This window comes from Vulpes vulpes, chromosome 5, assembly GCF_048418805.1.
Source record: "Vulpes vulpes isolate BD-2025 chromosome 5, VulVul3, whole genome shotgun sequence".
NCBI lineage: Eukaryota > Metazoa > Chordata > Mammalia > Carnivora > Canidae > Vulpes > Vulpes vulpes.
Window position 1 is genome coordinate 123,389,192 of NC_132784.1, and position 19,152 is coordinate 123,408,343.

The 19,152-nt window shown below is 42.4% G+C and overlaps 2 protein-coding genes across 11 annotated transcripts in view; one reads left to right on the forward strand and one right to left on the reverse strand.

The window, feature by feature from the left end:
- The window catches only part of CCDC146 (coiled-coil domain containing 146), a 125,636-nt gene extending 110,852 nt beyond the window's left edge, over positions 1-14,784 (reverse strand). For 3 of the 9 annotated variants that reach the window (XM_072759891.1, XM_072759890.1, XM_026006093.2), the window contains exon 1: positions 14,285-14,418. The gene's annotated coding sequence lies outside the window, so the exon portion shown is untranslated. Of the gene's footprint in view, positions 1-14,284 lie in introns of all 9 variants that reach the window. The other 6 variants (XM_072759889.1, XM_026006094.2, XM_072759888.1 and 3 more) reach the window with 4 other exon arrangements.
- A 28-nt stretch (positions 14,785-14,812) lies between these two features.
- FAM185A (family with sequence similarity 185 member A) overlaps positions 14,813-19,152 on the forward strand; it is a 57,003-nt gene continuing 52,663 nt past the window's right edge. For both annotated transcript variants that reach the window (XM_026006050.2, XM_072759904.1), the window contains exons 1-2: positions 14,813-15,236; positions 18,566-18,678. In XM_026006050.2, coding sequence (XP_025861835.2) covers positions 14,813-15,236; positions 18,566-18,678 — 537 coding nt within the window. The remainder of the gene's footprint in view (positions 15,237-18,565; positions 18,679-19,152) is intronic.

A 19,152-nucleotide genomic window follows, 5' to 3' on the forward strand; every position in this document is an offset into this window, starting at 1 on the left:
TAAGTATGATGTCAAGTATAACTTTCCAGAGATGCCTGTACCAGGTGAAGGAAGTTTCCTCCTATTCCAAGTATGTAGAGAATTTTTAACAGGACTAGGTATTTAATTTTGCTAAACAGTTTTTTAATCCATTGAGATGATCATATTTTTCAACAAATGATGCTGAATAATTAGACATCCTTATGTAGAAGAATTTACCTCAAACCATACCCCACATCATTTACAGAAAGTAACTGGAAATGAGGCATATACCTAAATGTAAAATCTAAAAGTAAAAAATGTTCAGAAGAAAACATAGGAGAAAATATTCACAACCTTGGTTTAGAAAAAGTTTTGTTTGTTCATTTTTTTGTTAATCTTTATTTTTTAAATTTTTTATTTATTTAGTTTTATGTAAATTCAAATTGTCAACATATAGTGTAACAACCAGTCCTCAGTCCATCAAATGCCCTTCTCCTGGAATATAAGAAATAGTGAAAGGGATTATTAGGGAAAGGAGCTGAATTGAGTGGGAAAAATCAGAGAGTGACACAAACCATGAGAGACTCTTAAATCTGGGACACACTGAATCTTTAGAACAGCCCATTCATATCGTAGCCCATAGAGGAGATGAATGTGATGCTAGAGGTAAAGTATCTTGCCCAATTTCCTTTAGTCTAAATCTAGGGTGATGGGTTTTCTTTTTTTTATTTTTTTTATTGGAGTTCAATTTGCCAACATATAGCATAACACCCAGGGCTCATTCCATCAAGTGCCCCCCTGGTGCCCGTCACCCAGTCACCCCCACCCCCCGTCCACCTCTCTTTCCACCACCCCTTGTTCATTTTCCAGAGTTAGGAGTCTCTCATGTTCTGTCTCCCTCTCTGATATTTCCCACTCATTTTTTCTCCTTTCCCCTTTACTCCCTCTCACTATTTCCTACACTCCCCAAATGAATGAGACCATACACTGTTTGTCCTCCGATTGACTTATTTCACTCAGCATAATACCCTCCATTTCCATCCATGTTGAAGCAAATGGTGGGTATTTGTCGTTTCTAATGGCTGAGTAATATTCCATTGTATACATAAACCACATCTTCTTTTTTTTTTTTTTTTTAAACCACATCTTCTTTATCCATTCATCTTTCGATGGACACTGAGGCTCCTCCCACAGTTTGGCTATTGTGGACATTGCTGCTATAAACATCGGGGTGCAGGTGTCCCGGCGTTTCACTGCATCTGTATCTTTGGGGTAAATCCCCAACAGTGCAATTGCTGGGTCGTAGGGCAGGTCTATTTGTAACTCTTTGAGGAACCTCCACACAGTTTTCCAGAGTGGCTGCACCAGTTCACATTCCCACCGACAGTGCAAGAGGGTTCCCCTTTCTCCACATTCTCTCCAACATTTGTTGTTTCCTGTCTTGTTAATTTTCACCACTCTCACTGGTGTAAGGTGGTATCTCATTGTGGTTTTGATTTTTATTTCCCTGATGGCAAGTGATGCAGAGCATTTTCTCATGTCCTTGTTGGCCATGTCTAGGTCTTCCTCTGTGAAATTTCTGTTCAGGTCTTTTGCCCATTTCATGATTGGATTGTTTGTTCATTTTTAGATTGGATACAAAACCACAAATCATAAAAGGAAAAAATAGATCAATTGGACTTTTTCAAAATCTAAGAGATCTGCTTTTTAGAAGACAGTATTGGAAAACTGAAAATGAAAGTCACAGATGGGAAGAAAATATGTGCAAATAATGTATCTGCCAAAAGACTGGTATTGAAAATATATAAAGAAATCTCATGGTTTAATAAGAAATCAGGGACACCTGGGTGGCTCAGTGGTTGAGCATCTGCCTTTTGCTCAGGTAGTGATCTGGGTCCTGAGATGGAGTCCCACATCTGGCTCCCTGCAGGGAGCCTGCTTCTCCCTCTGCCTATGTCTCTGCCTCTCTCTCTCTGTCTCTCAAGAATAAATAAAATCTCTTTTTAAAAATAGGATATCAAACAGACCAATCTAAAAAATGGGCAAAAGATTTGAACTTATATTTAACCTAAGATATACAAATGCCATATAAGAATGTGAAAATATGTTCATTTCTTAGTAATTAGGGAAATGCAAATAAAAATCACAATGAGATACAACTACACACATTAGAGTGTTTTATTAAAAGTGACAATACCAAGTGTTGGGAGGAGGTGGAGTAACTGTAACTCTCACATATTACTAGTGAGAATGTAAAATTGTAGAGCTCCTTTGGAAAATAGTTTACTTACTTCCTAAAAAGTAAACATACATTTACCAAATGACCCAGCCATTCATTCATATGTATTTATTCAAAGGAAATGAGGATATATATCTATTCAAAAACTGTACACAAATGTTTATATTGACTTTATTAATATTCACCCCAAACTGAAAACAACTCAAATATCAACTTATAGATCTATAAACAGATTATGGTATATTCATTCAATGGAATTCAACTCAGAAATAAAAACAAATAAACTATTGATAACATACAATAATGTGAGTGAATCTCAAATACATTATATTAAGTCAAAAGGCTATGTACTATATGATTCCATGTATATGAGTTTCTGGAAAACGCAAAAATATAGGTTCAGATAACAGATCGGTATTTGCTAGAGGCTGGACATTAGGGGAGAATAAATGACTAGTGGTATGAGGGAACTTTTGGCAACGATGAAAAAGTTCTACATCCTGATTGTCATGGTGGTCACATCACTGTATACATTTGCCAGAATTCATAGAACTGTTTTCCCAAAAAGGGTGAATTTTACTGTGTGTAAATTATACCTCAGTAACTTTAAAACAAAGCAAAGCAAACAAAAAGAACTAAACTTACACGAAGTGTGAAAACTGTAGACAATCAAAACAAAGGAAAAAAATTCTAAAAACAACCAAAGAGAAAAGGCAGTTTCTCTACAAATGCACTAAATTAGACAGATAGAAGACCTAGGCTTCTCATTAGCAAAAACTATACTCCTTCAAAGTACTGAGAGACAGTAACAGTCAACTAACTTATTACTTAAGAGTAAGGGCAAAATAAAGACATTATCAGACAAAGTCTAAAGAAATAACTCAGAGACTCATGGAATATATGTAAAGATATACTTTGGTAAAAACAAAACCAAAGATAGAAGGAAAGAGGTGACCAAATAAATGGGTAAATGTTGCTAAACTAAAATGAGCACAAGATATAAAAAACTATAACAGTAGGCACAGGCGGTTAAGTGACCAACTCTCGATTTCACCTCAGGTCATGATCTCAGGGCTGTGAAATGGAGCCTCGTGTAGGACTCTGTACTGAACATGGACCTTGCTTAAGATTCTCTCTCGGGGCACCTGGGTGGCTCGGTGGTTGAGTATCTGCTTTTGGCTTAGGGAGTGACCCTGGGTCCTGAGATGAAGTCCCACATCTGGCTCCCTGTGGGAACCCTGCTTCTCTCTCTGCCCATGTTTTTGCCTCTCTCTGTGTCTCTCACGAATAAATAAAAATCTTAAAAAAAAAAAAAAAAAGAAAACCTACAGACTAAATGAATGGAGGAAAAAGAGGACCGCTCCCCTCAAAAAGCAAAAAGGCAAGGTTAACAGAAAACATAAAACAAGATGGCAAGAATACATATAAATGTAAAAGTAAGCCAAAAATGTAAGTGGATTAATTTACCTGTTGAGACAGATTCTCAAATGGGTTTAATATATCCTGCTGTATTCTGTTTACAAGACACAAGTCCCAAATATAATCTCATAAGTTTGAAGTAAAAGGATGAAAATATTATTAAAAATATAAAGACAGAAAGCAATACTAGAGATAATGATATTAAATATTAATATTTAATGACAAAAAGGAAATTTATCAGAAACAATATTAATTCTGAACCTATACATCACGAGCAGCATAGCCGCAAAATATAGGAAATGTAAGTGGAATTTCTATTCAATGCTACTACTATGTGGATGATTGAAAGGCTATTACTACTTGTCAAAATGGAATTAAACGTTAGCATAAGCAAGACTCTTGTCTAAAGTTAGCTTTTAAAATTTTTCTATTATGAATAAACTTTGGTTGCAATAAAATACTATCTTAGATGCACACAGACACACAAATACATATTGCTTTAACATACAAAGTACTCGAAAATATGTGTATCATAGGCAACTTCTCAAGGTGTTTAGAGTGGGGAAATTTGATTGCATTAAATAACAACCTTTTACTTGTACCTCATGGGCATAGAAACAAATAGCACGCAGATTTCAAATGAGGCTACCTACATATTCATTCGATATCTTAGTACTGCCAGTTACTAGTTTAGATTATTGAATTTATTAAGATTTCATAACAAGAATAAAAGTTATAAGATAGATTGATTGTAAAAGTTTATAATTGAGAAAGTTACCAAATTCCTTGGGCTTCCCTCACTTAAACTGAATTCCAGAATGCTTTAAGTTACATTTTTCTGAAAACTCTCTCATGCCCTCTGCTGTCCATTTATTGAATATCAATTATTAAATAAAGTAAAATCTTCATGGGCATTTACATTTAGATAGGAAGACATCCTCCATCTATTTCATTATTTGAGTTAGTCTTAGGAAACAATATATTTTAAGAAGTGCTTTTAAAATGTTTAAATTAGGGATCCCTGGGTGGCGCAGCAGTTTGGCGCCTGCCTTTGGCCCAGGGCGCGATCCTGGAGACCCAGGATCGAATCCCACGTCGGGCTCCCGGTGCATGGAGCCTGCTTCTCCCTCTGCCTGTGACTCTGCCTCTGTCTCTATATCTCTCTCTCTGTGACTATCATAAATAAATAAAAATTTAAAAAAATTTAAAAAAAATAAGATGTTTAAATTATAGGGATGCCTGGGTGGCTCAGTGGTTGAGCATCTACCTTTGGCTCAGGTCCTGATCCCAGAGTCCTGGAATCAAGTCCCACATCCCCGCAGGGAGCCTGCTTCTCCCTCTGCCTATGTCTCTGCCTCTCTCTCTCTGTGTCTCTCATGAACAAATAAATAAAATCTTTTTTAAAAGGTTTAAATTATAAACGTAATATGTGTTTATTATTGAAAACACACAAAAAATGAAATGATTGGCATCCCAAGTGGGTGGGAGCAGTCTTGTGAAACTGAGCTCTTAACCTGTGGGATCTGACACTATTTGCAGGTAAATAGTGTCAGAATTAAGCTAAACTGCAGAACACCCCGCTGGTGTCTCAGAAAATTGCTTGTTGTGGAGAAAACCCCAGACATGTGGTAGCCAGAAGCGTCAGAAGAAGTGTTAAAGTTATACTTATAACTTCTTATAAGTTATAAGAAGAACACTTATAAGTGTTATAAGTGTTATAATGGTAGTAGTGTGAGAGTAAAGGAGAAACACACAGGAGAATTGGAGTTTTCCTTTACAATTATTTTATGGAAGAGTTCCCCTATCATTGAATTGTCTTCAAAATATAATTTTTAAATTGCTGCATAATATTCCAGATGTTTACTGATTTATATAACACTTACTATTTTGAGACATTTAAGTTGCCTAAGTAATTCTATAATAAACAAAATTCCTTGAATGTAAGTTATTTTTTAATATCCCTAATTTTATGCTTACATTAAATCCCCAAAAGTATAATTTCCAGGTCATGGTTGCACATATTTTTAAAGTGCTTTATGCATACTGCTGAATTGAACTCTGTAAAATTTGTAATAACTTACACTGCCACCAGCAATATATATTCACGACTACAGGAATGTTTTTTTTTTTTTTTTAACTGAAGATGTAAAAATATCTTCCAAGTCAGCTTTAAGGGGAAAAAGTTACATATGATTCTCCATTCATTTGGTGAATAATCATTTTTCTTCAAAGGTGTCAGGAGGATCAAGGACCTTTTCAGTACAGTGGGAAGAGGGCCAGACCTTAATTGTTTAATCTTAATCTTTCTGAATTTGTTTCTTCATCTATAATGTGAGGATAATATAATATTTGCCCAGATAAACTTAATGTTTTATAAGGATACTATAAGATGACATGATTTGAAAACTATAATATCATATAGATGGAAGGCAGTATTTTTATTAGTCATCATTGACATGTGGACAGATTTGATACATGTCATGTAACCAAAAAAAGTATTTTTAAAGTATCAATAACTTTTTAATATCCTATGTTATATCATTTTCTCCATTTTCAAATTCATATAAATAGAAAAGTAGTGTTTCAATTATCTTTATTTAAAATTTATTTCTTTCAAATAAATTTATTTGAAAATAATCAATGATTTTGCACATAGACAAGTATGGTTCAGGAGGGAGGGGCAAGACAGCAGAAGAGTAGGGTCTCCAAATCACCTGTCCCCAACAAATTACCTAGAAAACCTTCAAATCATCCTGAAAATATATGAATTCGGCCTGAGATTTAAAGAGAGACCAGCTGGAACGCTACAGTGAGAAGAGTTCGCGCTTCTATCAAGGTAGGAAGACGGGGAAAAAGAAATAAAGACACAAAAGACCTCCAAGGGGGAGGGGCCCCGCGAGGAGCCGGGCTGAGGCCGGGGCGAGTGTCCCCAGGACAGGAGAGCCCCGTCCCGGAGGAGCAGGAGCTGCACCGACCTTCCCCGCGGAAAGGCCTCCCGGGAATTGGAGCAGGATCCCCAGAAAGGCGGGGATGCCCTCGGGCTCCCTGGGACAGTAACAGGCACCTGCGCCCCGGGAGATGCGCCGAGCTCCCTAAGGGCTGCAGCGCTCGGCGGGACCCGGAGCAGCTCGGAGGGGCTCGGGCGGCGGCTCCGCGGAGGGGGCTGCGGGGCTCCGGGAGCAGCTCAGCGGCGGGGGCTCGGGCGGAGGAAGAAGCTCCGGGCGGAGGGGGCGGCGCAGCTCCGGGAACAGCTCGGAGGGGCTCGGGCGGCGGCTCCGCGGAGGGGGCTGCGCGGCTCCGGGAACAGCTCGGAGGGGCTCGGGCGTAGGAAGAAGCTCCGCGGAGGGGGCTGCGGGGCGGGAGCACGAATCCGACAGCGCAGGCCCCGGAGCCAGGGCGCCGGGACACAGCCCAGGATCCGGCCTCCCCCGGGACAGGCAGAGGCCGGGAGGGCCCAGGACAGCAAGGACGCTCCTGCCTGGAACTGAGCAGATCAGCAGCCCCGCCCCGGAGCCCCCAGGCCCTGCAGACGGAGAGCCCCGGAGCTACTGCGGGAGCTGACTCCAGGGTCCCAGAGCTGCCCCCGCCACTGTGGCTTCCTCCCGGGGCCTCACGGGGTGAACAACCCCCACTGAGCCCTGCACCAGGCAGGGGCAGAGCAGCTCCCCCAAGTGCTAACACCTGAGAATCAGCACAGCAGGCCCCTCCCCCAGAAGACCAGCGACACGGACCAGTTCCAAGGGAAGTCAAGGGACTTAAAGTATACAGAATAGGAAGATACTCCCCCGTGTTTTGTTTTTGTTTTTGTTTTGTTTTGTGCTTTTTTTTCTTTCTTTCTTCTTGATTTCTGATTGCTTCCCCCACCCCACCCCCCTTTTGTTTTTCTCCTTTCTTTCTTTTTCTTTCTCTTTTTCTTCTCTCCCCCCCCCCTTTTTTTCTTCTTTCTCTTTTTTCTTTTTCTCTTTTCTTTCCTTCTCTCTCTTTTTCTCCTTTTCCCAATACTACTTGTTTTTGGCCACTCTGCACTGAGCAAAATGACTAGAAGGAAAACCTCACCTCAAAAAAAAGAATCAGAAACAGCCCTCTCTCCCACAGAGTTACAAAATCTGGATTACAATTCAATGTCAGAAAGCCAATTCAGAAGCACTATTATACAGCTACTGGTGGCTCTAGAAAAAACCATAAAGGACTCAAGAGACTTCATGACTGCAGAATTTAGAACCAATCAGGCAGAAATTAAAAATCAATTAAATGAGATGCAATCCAAGCTAGAAGTCCTAACGACGAGGCTTGAGGTGGAAGAACGAGTGAGTGACATAGAAGACAAGTTGATGGCAAAGAGGGAAACTGAGGAAAAAAGAGACAGGCAATTAAAAGACCATGAGGATAGATTAAGGGAAATAAATGACAGCCTGAGCAAGAAAACCCTACGTTTAATTGGGGTTCCCGAGGGCGCCGAAAGGGACAGAGGGCCAGAATATGTATTTGAACAAATCACAGCTGAAAACTTTCCGAATCTGGGAAGGGAAACAGGCATTCAGATCCAGGAAATAGAGAGATCCCCCCCTAAAATCAACAAAAACCGTTCAACACCTCGACATTTAATAGTGAAGCTTGCAAATTCCAAAGATAAGGAGAAGATCCTTAAAGCAGCAAGAGAAAAAAAGTCCCTGACTTTTATGGGGAGGAATATTAGGGTAACAGCAGACCTCTCCACAGAGACCTGGCAGGCCAGAAAGGGCTGGCAGGATATACTCAGGGTCCTAAATGAGAAGAACATGCAACCAAGAATACTTTATCCAGCAAGGCTTTCATTCAAAATGGAAGGAGAGATAAAGAGCTTCCAAGACAGGCAGGAACTGAAAGAATATGTAACCTCCAAACCAGCTCTGCAAGAAATTTTAAGGGCGACTCTTAAAATTCCCCTTTAAGAAGAAGTTCAGTGGAACAATCCACAAAAACAAGGACTGAATAGATATGATGACACTAAACTCATATCTCTCAATAGTAACTCTGAACGTGAACGGGCTTAATGACCCCATCAAAAGGCGCAGGGTTTCAGACTGGATAAAAAAGCAGGACCCATCTATTTGCTGTCTACAAGAGACTCATTTTAGACAGAAGGACACCTACAACCTGAAAATAAAAGGTTGGAGAACCATTTACCATTCAAATGGTCCTCAAAAGAAAGCAGGGGTTGCCATCCTTATATCAGATAAATTAAAATTTACCCCGAAGACTATAGTGAGAGATGAAGAGGGACACTATCTCATACTCAAAGGATCTATCCAACAAGAGTACTTAACAATCCTCAATATATATGCCCCGAATGTGGGAGCTGCCAAATATTTAAACCAATTAATAACCAAACTCAAGAAATACTTTGATAATAATACACTTATACTTGGTGACTTCAATCTAGCTCTTTCTACCCTCGATAGGTCTTCTAAGCACAACATCTCCAAAGAAACGAGAGCTTTAAATGATACACTGGACCAGATGGATTTCACAGATATCTACAGAACTTTACATCCAAACTCAACTGAATACACATTCTTCTCAAGTGCACATGGAACTTTCTCCAGAATAGACCACATACTGGGTCACAAATCGGGTCTGAACCGATACCAAAAGATCGGGATGGTCCCCTGTATATTCTCAGACCATAATGCCTTGAAATTAGAACTTAATCACAACAAGAAGTATGGAAGGACCACAAACACGTGGAGGTTAAGGACCATCCTGCTGAAAGATGAAAAGGTCAACCAGGAAATTAAGGAAGAATTAAAAAGATTCATGGAAACTAATGAGAATGAAGATACAACCATTCAAAATGTTTGGGATACAGCAAAAGCAGTCCTGAGGGGGAAATACATCGCAATACAAGCATCCATCCAAAAACTGGAAAGAACTCAAATACAAAAGCTCACCTTACACCTAAAGGATCTAGAGAAAAAACAGCAAATAGATCCTACACCCAGCAGAAGAAGAGAGTTAATAAAGATTTGAGCAGAACTCAACGAAATTGAGACCAAAAGAACTGTGGAACAGATCAACAAAACCAGGAGTTGGTTCTTTGAAAGAATTAATAAGATAGATAAACCATTAGCCAACCTTATTAAAAAGAAGAGAGAAAAGACTCAAATTAATAAAATCATGAAGGAGAAAGGAGAGATCACTACCAACACCAAGGAAATACAAACGATTTTAAAAACATATTATGAACAGCTCTACGCCGATAAATTAGGCAATCTAGAAGAAATGGACGCATTCCTGGAAAGCCACAAACTACCAAAACTGGAGCAGGAAGAAATAGAAAACCTGAACAGGCCAATAACCAGGGAGGAAATTGAAGCAGTCATCAAAAACCTCCCAAGACACAAGAGCCCAGGGCCAGATGGCTTCCCAGGGGAATTCTATCAAACGTTTAAAGAAGAAATCATACCTATTCTACTAAAGCTGTTTGGAAAGATAGAAAGAGATGGAGTACTTCCAAATTCGTTCTATGAGGCCAGCATCACCTTAATTCCGAAACCAGACAAAGACCCCACCAAAAAGGAGAATTACAGACCAATATCCCTGATGAACATGGATGCAAAAATTCTCAACAAGATACTAGCCAATAGGATCCAACAACACATTAAGAAAATTATTCACCATGACCAAGTAGGATTTATCCCCGGGACACAAGGCTGGTTCAACACTCGTAAAACCATCAATGTGATTCATCATATCAGCAAGAGAAAAACCAAGAACCATATGATACTCTCATTAGATGCAGAGAAAGCATTTGACAAAATACAGCATCCATTCCTGATCCAAACACTTCAGAGTGTTGGGATAGAGGGAACTTTCCTCGACATCTTAAAAGCCATTTACGAAAAGCCCACAGCAAATATCATTCTCAATGGGGAAGCACTGGGAGCCTTTCCCCTAAGATCAGGAACAAGACAGGGATGTCCACTCTCACCACTGCTGTTCAACATAGTTCTGGAAGTCCTCGCCTCAGCAATCAGACAACAAAAAGACATTAAAGGCATTCAAACTGGCAAAGAAGAAGTCAAACTCTCCCTCTTCGCCGATGACATGATACTCTACATAGAAAACCCAAAAGCCTCCACCCCCAGATTGCTAGAACTCATACAGCAATTTGGTAGCGTGGCAGGATACAAAATCAATGCCCAGAAATCAATGGCATTTCTATACACTAACAATGAGACTGAAGAAAGAGAAATTAAGGAGTCAATCCCATTTACAATTGCACCCAAAAGCATAAGATACCTAGGAATAAACCTAACCAAAGAGGTAAAAGATCTATACCCTAAAAACTATAGAACACTTCTGAAAGAAATTGAGGAAGACACAAAGAGATGGAAAAATATTCCATGCTCATGGATTGGCAGAATTAATATTGTGAAAATGTCAATGTTACCCAGGGCAATTTACATGTTTAATGCAATCCCTATCAAAATACCATGGACTTTCTTCAGAGAGTTAGAACAAATTATTTTAAGATTTGTGTGGAATCAGAAAAGACCCCGAATAGCCAGGGGAATTTTAAAAAAGAAAACCATAGCTGGGGGCATCACAATGCCAGATTTCAGGTTGTACTACAAAGCTGTGGTCATCAAGACAGTGTGGTACTGGCACAAAAACAGACACATAGATCAATGGAACAGAATAGAGAACCCAGAAGTGGACCCTGAAATGTATGGTCATCTAATATTCGATAAGGGAGGAAAGACTATCCATTGGAAGAAAGACAGTCTCTTCAATAAATGGTGCTGGGAAAATTGGACATCCACATGCAGAAGAATGAAACTGGACCACTCTCTTTCACCATACACAAAGATAAACTCAAAATGGATGAGAGATCTAAATGTGAGACAAGAGTCCATCAAAATCCTAGAGGAGAACACAGGCAACACCCTTTTTGAACTTGGCCACAGTAACTTCTTGCAAGATACATCCACAAAGGCAAAAGAAACAAAAGCAAAAATGAACTATTGGGACTTCATCAAGATAAGAAGCTTTTGCACAGCAAAGGATACAGTCAACAAAACTAAAAGACAACCTACAGAATGGGAGAAGATATTTGCAAATGACATATCAGATAAAGGGCTAGTTTCCAAAATCTATAAAGAACTTATTAAACTCAACACCAAAGAAACAAACAATCCAATCATGAAATGGGCAAAAGACATGAAATCTCACAGAGGAAGACACGGACATGGCCAACATGCACATGAGAAATTGCTCTGCACCACTTGCCATCAGGGAAATACAAATCAAAACCACAATGAGATACCACCTCACACCAGTGAGAATGGGGAAAATTAACAAGGCAGGAAACCACAAATGTTGGAGAGGATGCGGAGAAAAGGGAACCCTCTTACACTGTTGGTGGGAATGTGAACTGGTGCAGCCACTCTGGAAAACTGTGTGGAGGTTCCTCAAAGAGTTACAAATAGACCTGCCCTACGACCCAGCAATTGCACTGCTGGGGATTTACCCCAAAGATTCAGATGCAATGAAACGTCGGGACACCTGCACCCCGATGTTTCTAGCAGCAATCGCCACAATAGCCAAACTGTGGGAGGAGCCTCGGTGTCCATAGAAAGATGAATGGATAAAGAAGATGTGGTTTATGTATACAATGGAATATTACTCAGCAATTAGAAATGACAAATACCCACCATTTGCTTCAACGTGGATGGAACTGGAGGGTATTATGCTGAGTGAAATAAGTCAATAGGAGAAGGACAAACAGTGTATGTTCTCATTCATTTGGGGAATATAAATAATAGTGAAAGGGAATATAAAGGAAGGGAAAAGAAATGTTGGGAAATATCAGGAAGGGAGACAGAACATAAAGACTCCTAACTCTGGGAAACGAACTAGGGGTGGTGGAAGGGGAGGAGGGCGGGTGTTGGAGGGGAATGGGTGACGGGCACTGAGGCGGACACTTGACGGGATGAGCACTGGGTGTTTTTCTGTATGTTGGTAAATTGAACACCAATAAAAATTAATTAAAAAAAAAAAAGACAAGTATGGTTCAGTTGACAATTCCATGAACTTAGTTTGTTCCAGAAAACAAAATATTACCATAGAAACAAAATGATCTGCTAGGTATTCCTATATAACCTAAAAATATTTGGCATGTGTACACAAATGTTAGTGCATTCTCAACTTGCTTAAACCAATGCGTTTTTCAAATTTTTTCAAAATTATCCCCGTGGGTTTTCATTAAAATGACACTTTGAAGATCTGTCTGAATAATTACGGCCAAATGAAACACAAAGCCAAGGACAGAGCTAGTATTCAGTGGGAACACAATGAACCTAAAAGCTAGCACCTATCATGAGCCTTCACTAAGAGGAAGAATAAGGAGGGAGAAAGAACTAGGAGGACAGAAAAGAAGAAAGGATAACTTGTGAAAGCACTGAATTTTAAAAAAGATAATGGCTAGCAGAGAACCCTGTGACCTGGGCCCATGTGGACTTTAGACCAGTTCATTAGTACTTTAGTCCATCTCTCTATCACTATACCTCCCAGTAATTCCACTTATTGCACTTTTGCCATGGGCTTCAGTTTGTTTGTTTGTTTTTAAAGATTTATATATTTATAGGGGGGAGGGGCAGTGGGAGAGAATCTTTAAGCAGACTCCCTGATGAGTGGGGAGTAGAAGTGGGGCTTCATCCCAGGGCCCAGGAATGATGATCTAAGGGGAAACCAAGAGTCAGACGCTAAACCGACTGAGCGCCCCTGGGCACCCCAACAAGGGCTTCAGTTTTTTAAGACACTCAGTTTCGGCACTTGCATTTTATTCAATGTCACTGCAGTTTGTCTTTACTGAAGAACATAGGGAATACGTGGTAGGAAGAGAAAGGGGTACAGAAAGGGAGAGAGATGCAGGGAAGCAGGAAATAAATCTCGTGGGGCTTTTTTTCCTTTATTAAATTGCCTGCATAATAAAAGGTAAAAGAGATCTTAAAGAGTCATTTAGTACAATCCTTCTTCATCTTAAAACAGAAGCAGATTCAGGTGACCCAGATAAACCAATGATAGAGCCAGGAAAATAAGCAGTCTCATGCTCTTCCCATTGCACTGTGTTGACTCTTTTTTCCTTATTTTAGTTTTTTTTTTTTTCCTAAAACGGGGGGAGGGCGTCATTTGTAGCCAAAGAGATCAATGCTTCTGTCGACACAAGTTCTGATCTCTCAGATATTTCTTGGTTACTAAGAATCGATGCTCTCCCTAAAATAAAAATACAGTAATTTACACTGCAATTTTGCAGCCTGTGCGTAGAGTTCACATCCATTACCTTATTTGATCTTTGCAAAAACTTTTTGAGGCAAAATAAGGAAAGTATTATTGACCTCATTTTAATAAAAAGAAATTAAAACGCTGAGACATCCAATGACTGGTTTAAGATCGCTTAGGATCAGGAAGGAGAAAGGACTCTATTGCTATTTCTATACTTGCTATCAAAGAGGGCGTTCCACTAAAAAAAAAAAAAAAAAAAAAAAAAAAAAAAAAAACTACCAATCTGGTTTCTTATTTTCTTGCCCAGGGATTCTCCACCCCAGGGTATCCAGCACTAGTTTAGTGAAGTTTAGATCTAACCACCCACTGGGGGTACTCTAGTTTGCATCCAGATCTCACCTTTTAAAAGGTTTCTTACCCCTTAACTTGGTCCTGATCCTCCTTTAGGTTCCTGTTTTTCTCGGTAAATTAGGACCTCCAGCGTCTCACTCCAAGGCTCTACCCTGTCCAAAGGAGTCGCGTCCTTGGTAGCCATGGAAACCACGCAGTCCTGCCCACCGTGCTCCTTCCGCGCTTTCCATTGGCCAGTTGGATATCTGAGTAGCTCCTTCCTTCTGCCCTGCGCGTTGCCTCCTGGGATATGTGGTTTCGAAGCGGCCCGGAGCCCCACGACCTGTGTCCCCTTTAGAACTACCAATCCCATGCGCCTTTGCGAAAGGGAGGACGTGGGCAGGGAGTCCAGGGGTCCGCGTGGATACTTACTGTCGGGGGCGGCGTGCGCGGCTGAGGGTTTAAACTGCCGACGGAAGTGAGCAGTCTTGCTTCGGCAAATCGCGAACGTCCGCCTTTCCGACTTGAGGCGGGGCAGCGGCCGGGCGGCCCGGCCTGCGGCGGCGGCGGTTTGAAGAAGCGCGAGAGGGGCGCGCCATGTTCGCCCGGCGCCCTGGCTGCGGGCTCGGCGGCCTGCGGCTCACCCCGCTCGGAGTTGGGGCGCGCGGAGCCGGCCCGGCCCGGCCGCACGGCGGAGGCGGAGGCGAGCGGCAGCCGGGCTCCGAGCCCCCGCCCCCGCCAGGCCCCTCGCGCGGGAGCCTGAGGGCGTGGGCGCTGCGGGTGAGCCCGCTCGGCCGGCTGCGCGCGCGGCTGCCGTGCCACGTGACCGTGCGGCCGCTGGACCCGCTCGCCCACCCGGCCGGCGACCGCGTGCTGGTGGCGCTGCGGGCCGCGGAGGGCGGGGCGCGGGCCCCCGGCGGGCTGCGGCTGGAGCGCGGCGGGGCGCCGACGGAGGTGGCCGTCGTGTCGGACGCCCTCGACCCCGGGGCGTCCGTGGACGTGAGCGCGCCCCTGCAGTTTGGCAAGTGAGAGGGAGCAAACCGGGTTGGGGTCCCGGGGCACAGTCCGAATCTGAACTCAGGCAGGTGCGCACTTTTTTTTTTTTTAAGATTTTATTTATTCATGAGAGATAGAGAGGCAGAGACCCAGGCAGAGGGAGAAGCAGGCTCCATGCAGGGATCCCAACGTGGGACTCGATCCCGGGTCTCCAGGATCAGGCCCTGGGCTGAAGGCGGTGCTAAACCTCTGAGCCCCCCGGGCTGCCCAATTGCGCCTCTTATCGCTGCTCCTGCTGCTCGCTTCCTATCGCTCCCCCTGCAGCTGATGCGCGCTTCCTATCGCTCCTGCTGCGGCTGATGCGCGCTTCCTATCGCTCCCTCTGCAGCTGTTGCGCGCTTCCTGTCGCTCCCCCTGCAGCTGATGCGCGCTTCGTATCGCTGCCCCCTGCAGCTGATGCGCGCTTCCTATCGCTCCCTCTGCACCTGATGCGCGCTTCCTATCGCTCCGTCTGCACCTGATGCGCGCTTCCTATCGCTCCCCCTGCAGCTGATGCGCGCTTCCTATCGCTCCCGCTGCAGCTGTTGCGCGCTTCCTATCGCTCCCCCTGCAGCTGATGCGCGCTTCCTATCGCTCCCGCTGCAGCTGTTGCGCGCTTCCTATCGCTCCCCCTGCAGCTGATGCGCGCTTCGTATAGCTGCCCCCTGCAGCTGATGCGCGCTTCCTATCGCTCCCCCTGCAGCTGTTGCGCGCTTCCTATCGCTCCCTCTGCACCTGATGCGCGCTTCCTATCGCTCCCCCTGCAGCTGTTGCGCGCTTCCTATGGCTCCCCCTTGCATCTGATGCGCGCTTCCTATCGCTCCCTCTGCACCTGATGCGCGCTTCCTATCGCTCCCCCCTGCAGCTGATGCGCGCTTCCTATCGCTCCTGGTGCACCTGATGCGCGCTTCCTGTCGCTCGCTCTCGCTCCCTCTGCAACTGACTCCCTGGCCTAACTCAGTTGCCTAACGCCCACGGAGCTTGCCTCTTTTTTTCTGTTCTGCTTTGCGTGGCCTGGTGAAAGGCAGACACCAGGTTCCCAGTTACAGACGATTTATAGATCAACGGGAAGCGTCGTCTGGGATCCTCTAAGTCACCTATTCTGGGAACCCTTGTGTCCTTCTTTGGCACATCGTTCCTGTTTTTCTACCCTGGTTTCTAAACCGCTGGGCCACCCGGGCTGCCCTGTTTTTCTGTACCTGCACTTTGTCAATGGCAGACTGGTCTGCTTTCCAGGGTTGAGGCGTGTCGACCGCCCCTTCGGTGGCAGGTCGGCCGCCCCACATCTCCCCTTGCCCTCCAGCCTGCGCTCTGTCCTAGGACATGACACTTCTACCTCGGACCACGTGCTGGGTTTCACGTAGGCTCCTAGCTTCTTACTGATCTCTCTGTTTTAAGTTCTCCGTTGAGTAGCAGTGTTTGGAAAACAAAAACACAGGAAAACTGCCTTGAAGGCGTCATTCGACAGTGCCTACAATGCTTTTAGGTATTCGGGTTCCATGATACTTAACCAAATGCAAGCCAGTGTGTACGCATTTTCTTAGTAAAGTCACCCCAGGCTCCCCTTCCCGGGACTGAAGGGTAATACTGATGATGATGGTCATAGCACCTGGCACTTAGAATCCTTTCTAATCCTTAGGATTGCACCGTACAGTAGTTACTGTTATTAGCACCGTTTTACATAAGGAAATTGAGATACAGCAAGTGTCATAAAGTAAGCATTTATTGTGGGTGAACGAATCCGTGCCTTCACGACACGGATTCTCGGGTAGGTCAAAAAAGATGTGTGTTCTCTCTCGGATATAAAGTGGTGGAAAATTGAACTGATTGTGGAGTCTGCTCAACCACTAAGCTTTACTGCTTCCCAGCTTCTGTAAACTAGCCTAGGAATAAAGGATCCTGGGCAGCCCGGTGGCTCAGCGGTTTAGCGCCGCCTTCCTCCCGGGGTGTGATCCTGGGGACCCGGGATCGAGTCCCGCCTTGGGCTCCCTGCACGGAGCCTGCTTCTCTCTCTGCCTGTGTCTCTGCCTCCCTCCCTCTCTCTGTTTCTCTGTGTGTGTCTCTAATTAAATAAATAAAGTCTTAAAAAAAAAAAAAAGAAGAAGATCCTGCTCTCACAATGTACCAGTCTGGGGTAGGGAGGAAGGTTTGCCAGTATGTTATTTATCATAATAAAAAATGCACTGAGTATTGAAATAGAGTAAGCAAGGTTTTACGGTAACAAAGATAGAAATGGAACTATCTGTGCTGCTGGTCTCAAACCTCATTATTTGCAGATTCCTCTTTTTAGAGCCAGAATCCCATTTCCAATTTAGGTTTCTATTAAGCTTCTCAAATCAACATAATTCCGTTTTCTTCATACATATTTGTTCCTCCAGTTTGTTTATACCTGTTTCTGTGAGTTGAGTAGAAGTAGCATTATTGTCACTCAGTGTCTAGCCTCAACTTCTCTACCCATCTCGTGGGGATCAAGGGTATTTAGAATATGTTTTCTTCTCTCCATGTCTATCAGCGCTGCCTTGGATCAAGGCTGTGTTGTGACACTACTTAACTGGGTAAAAATTTATTAGTTACATTTGCATCCACGTAACCATGGGGTAAAATTGTTGGCTTATGTATTTTAGATTATTGCAAAATTATCATGTATTTTTAGATTATTATTGTATTCTAGATTATTTTAGATTATGTATTTAGATTATTGCTATTTTTAAAAACTTTATAGAGACTGCAATATATAAAACTGTCGAAATGTATTTTTATGTCCCGACCATTAAAATTGTTGTGTTAAGCCTCAGTAGTTTGTGTGTGAGGCAACAAACAGATCTATACTACTCCTACAATTTGCTTTTTATTTATACGAAGTATGGGAACAAATGTTTAAATCATCGTGAAAATAAGAGAGAAGAGGCTCCAATTTACCATAATGACTTTTTAGCTTGCTGTATTCTTACTTGAACCTGCGTGTGTGTGTGTGTGTGTACACTTTCTCAGTGGGGAAGAGGTTTCCGTGATCTTTCCCAGGAATGTCTGTTGTAATTGGAACCTCTGCCCTCATTTATTTTTCTCCTATGTTACTTTCTCTCTTTAGATGATATAGGCCAACTGAAATAATGCTTTATTTCTAAAAACCAGCAGAAAAGGGCACTACATTTGTCCTTTTGCTGTGGTAGAGACCCCTGAGGTGCTGACAACTATGGTATCTCCAGAGTTCAATAACATAAACATAACAGAAAAGACAGATTTCTAGGGGGTACTAAAATGCTTTGGAGCTCATTAGCCATAGTACTAATTTGTTTTCTCTTTTTTAATTTCTAGATCTGAATATCAAGGCATCAGGGTCTGGTTGTGTAGAAGTCCAAAATATTGAGTGTGATAATTATTGCAGAATTGAAACTGAGCAGGGGGCTGCCATCTTACAGTCTGTTAAGGTATGAACATTTTTCTAAAAATGTTTCAGTATTATTTTAAAAAACCTTAAACTTTGAGCTGCAGTATCGAACTAGTGCTGTTCGGAGTATCATGTATTGAGAATATTGAATACTATTTATGTCTCAGTTCTGGCAAAAATTTTGCTTTGAAATCAGTTCTGCTCTGAAAGTACAGAAGTTGTAGCAACTTTCAAGATTTTCCTCATTTTTCCTTTAGATTTCATTTGAAAGTGTACAGTGAAACTAAAAATACATTCTTAGTATTCTTAGATCTTATTAACTTAAAGAAATTTTATTTTTAACAAATGGTTTTCTTCCATTTATTAAAGAGTAAGGGAAGTCTTTAAGCACTCTAAATATGCTTCAAATATTAGTTGCATTTTTAATGTACCAGGTAGCTCATTACTTAAGGATTAAGTAGGTATTTTTGCTAAACAAATAATTCATCTTGTTTTATAATAACACTTTTATGTT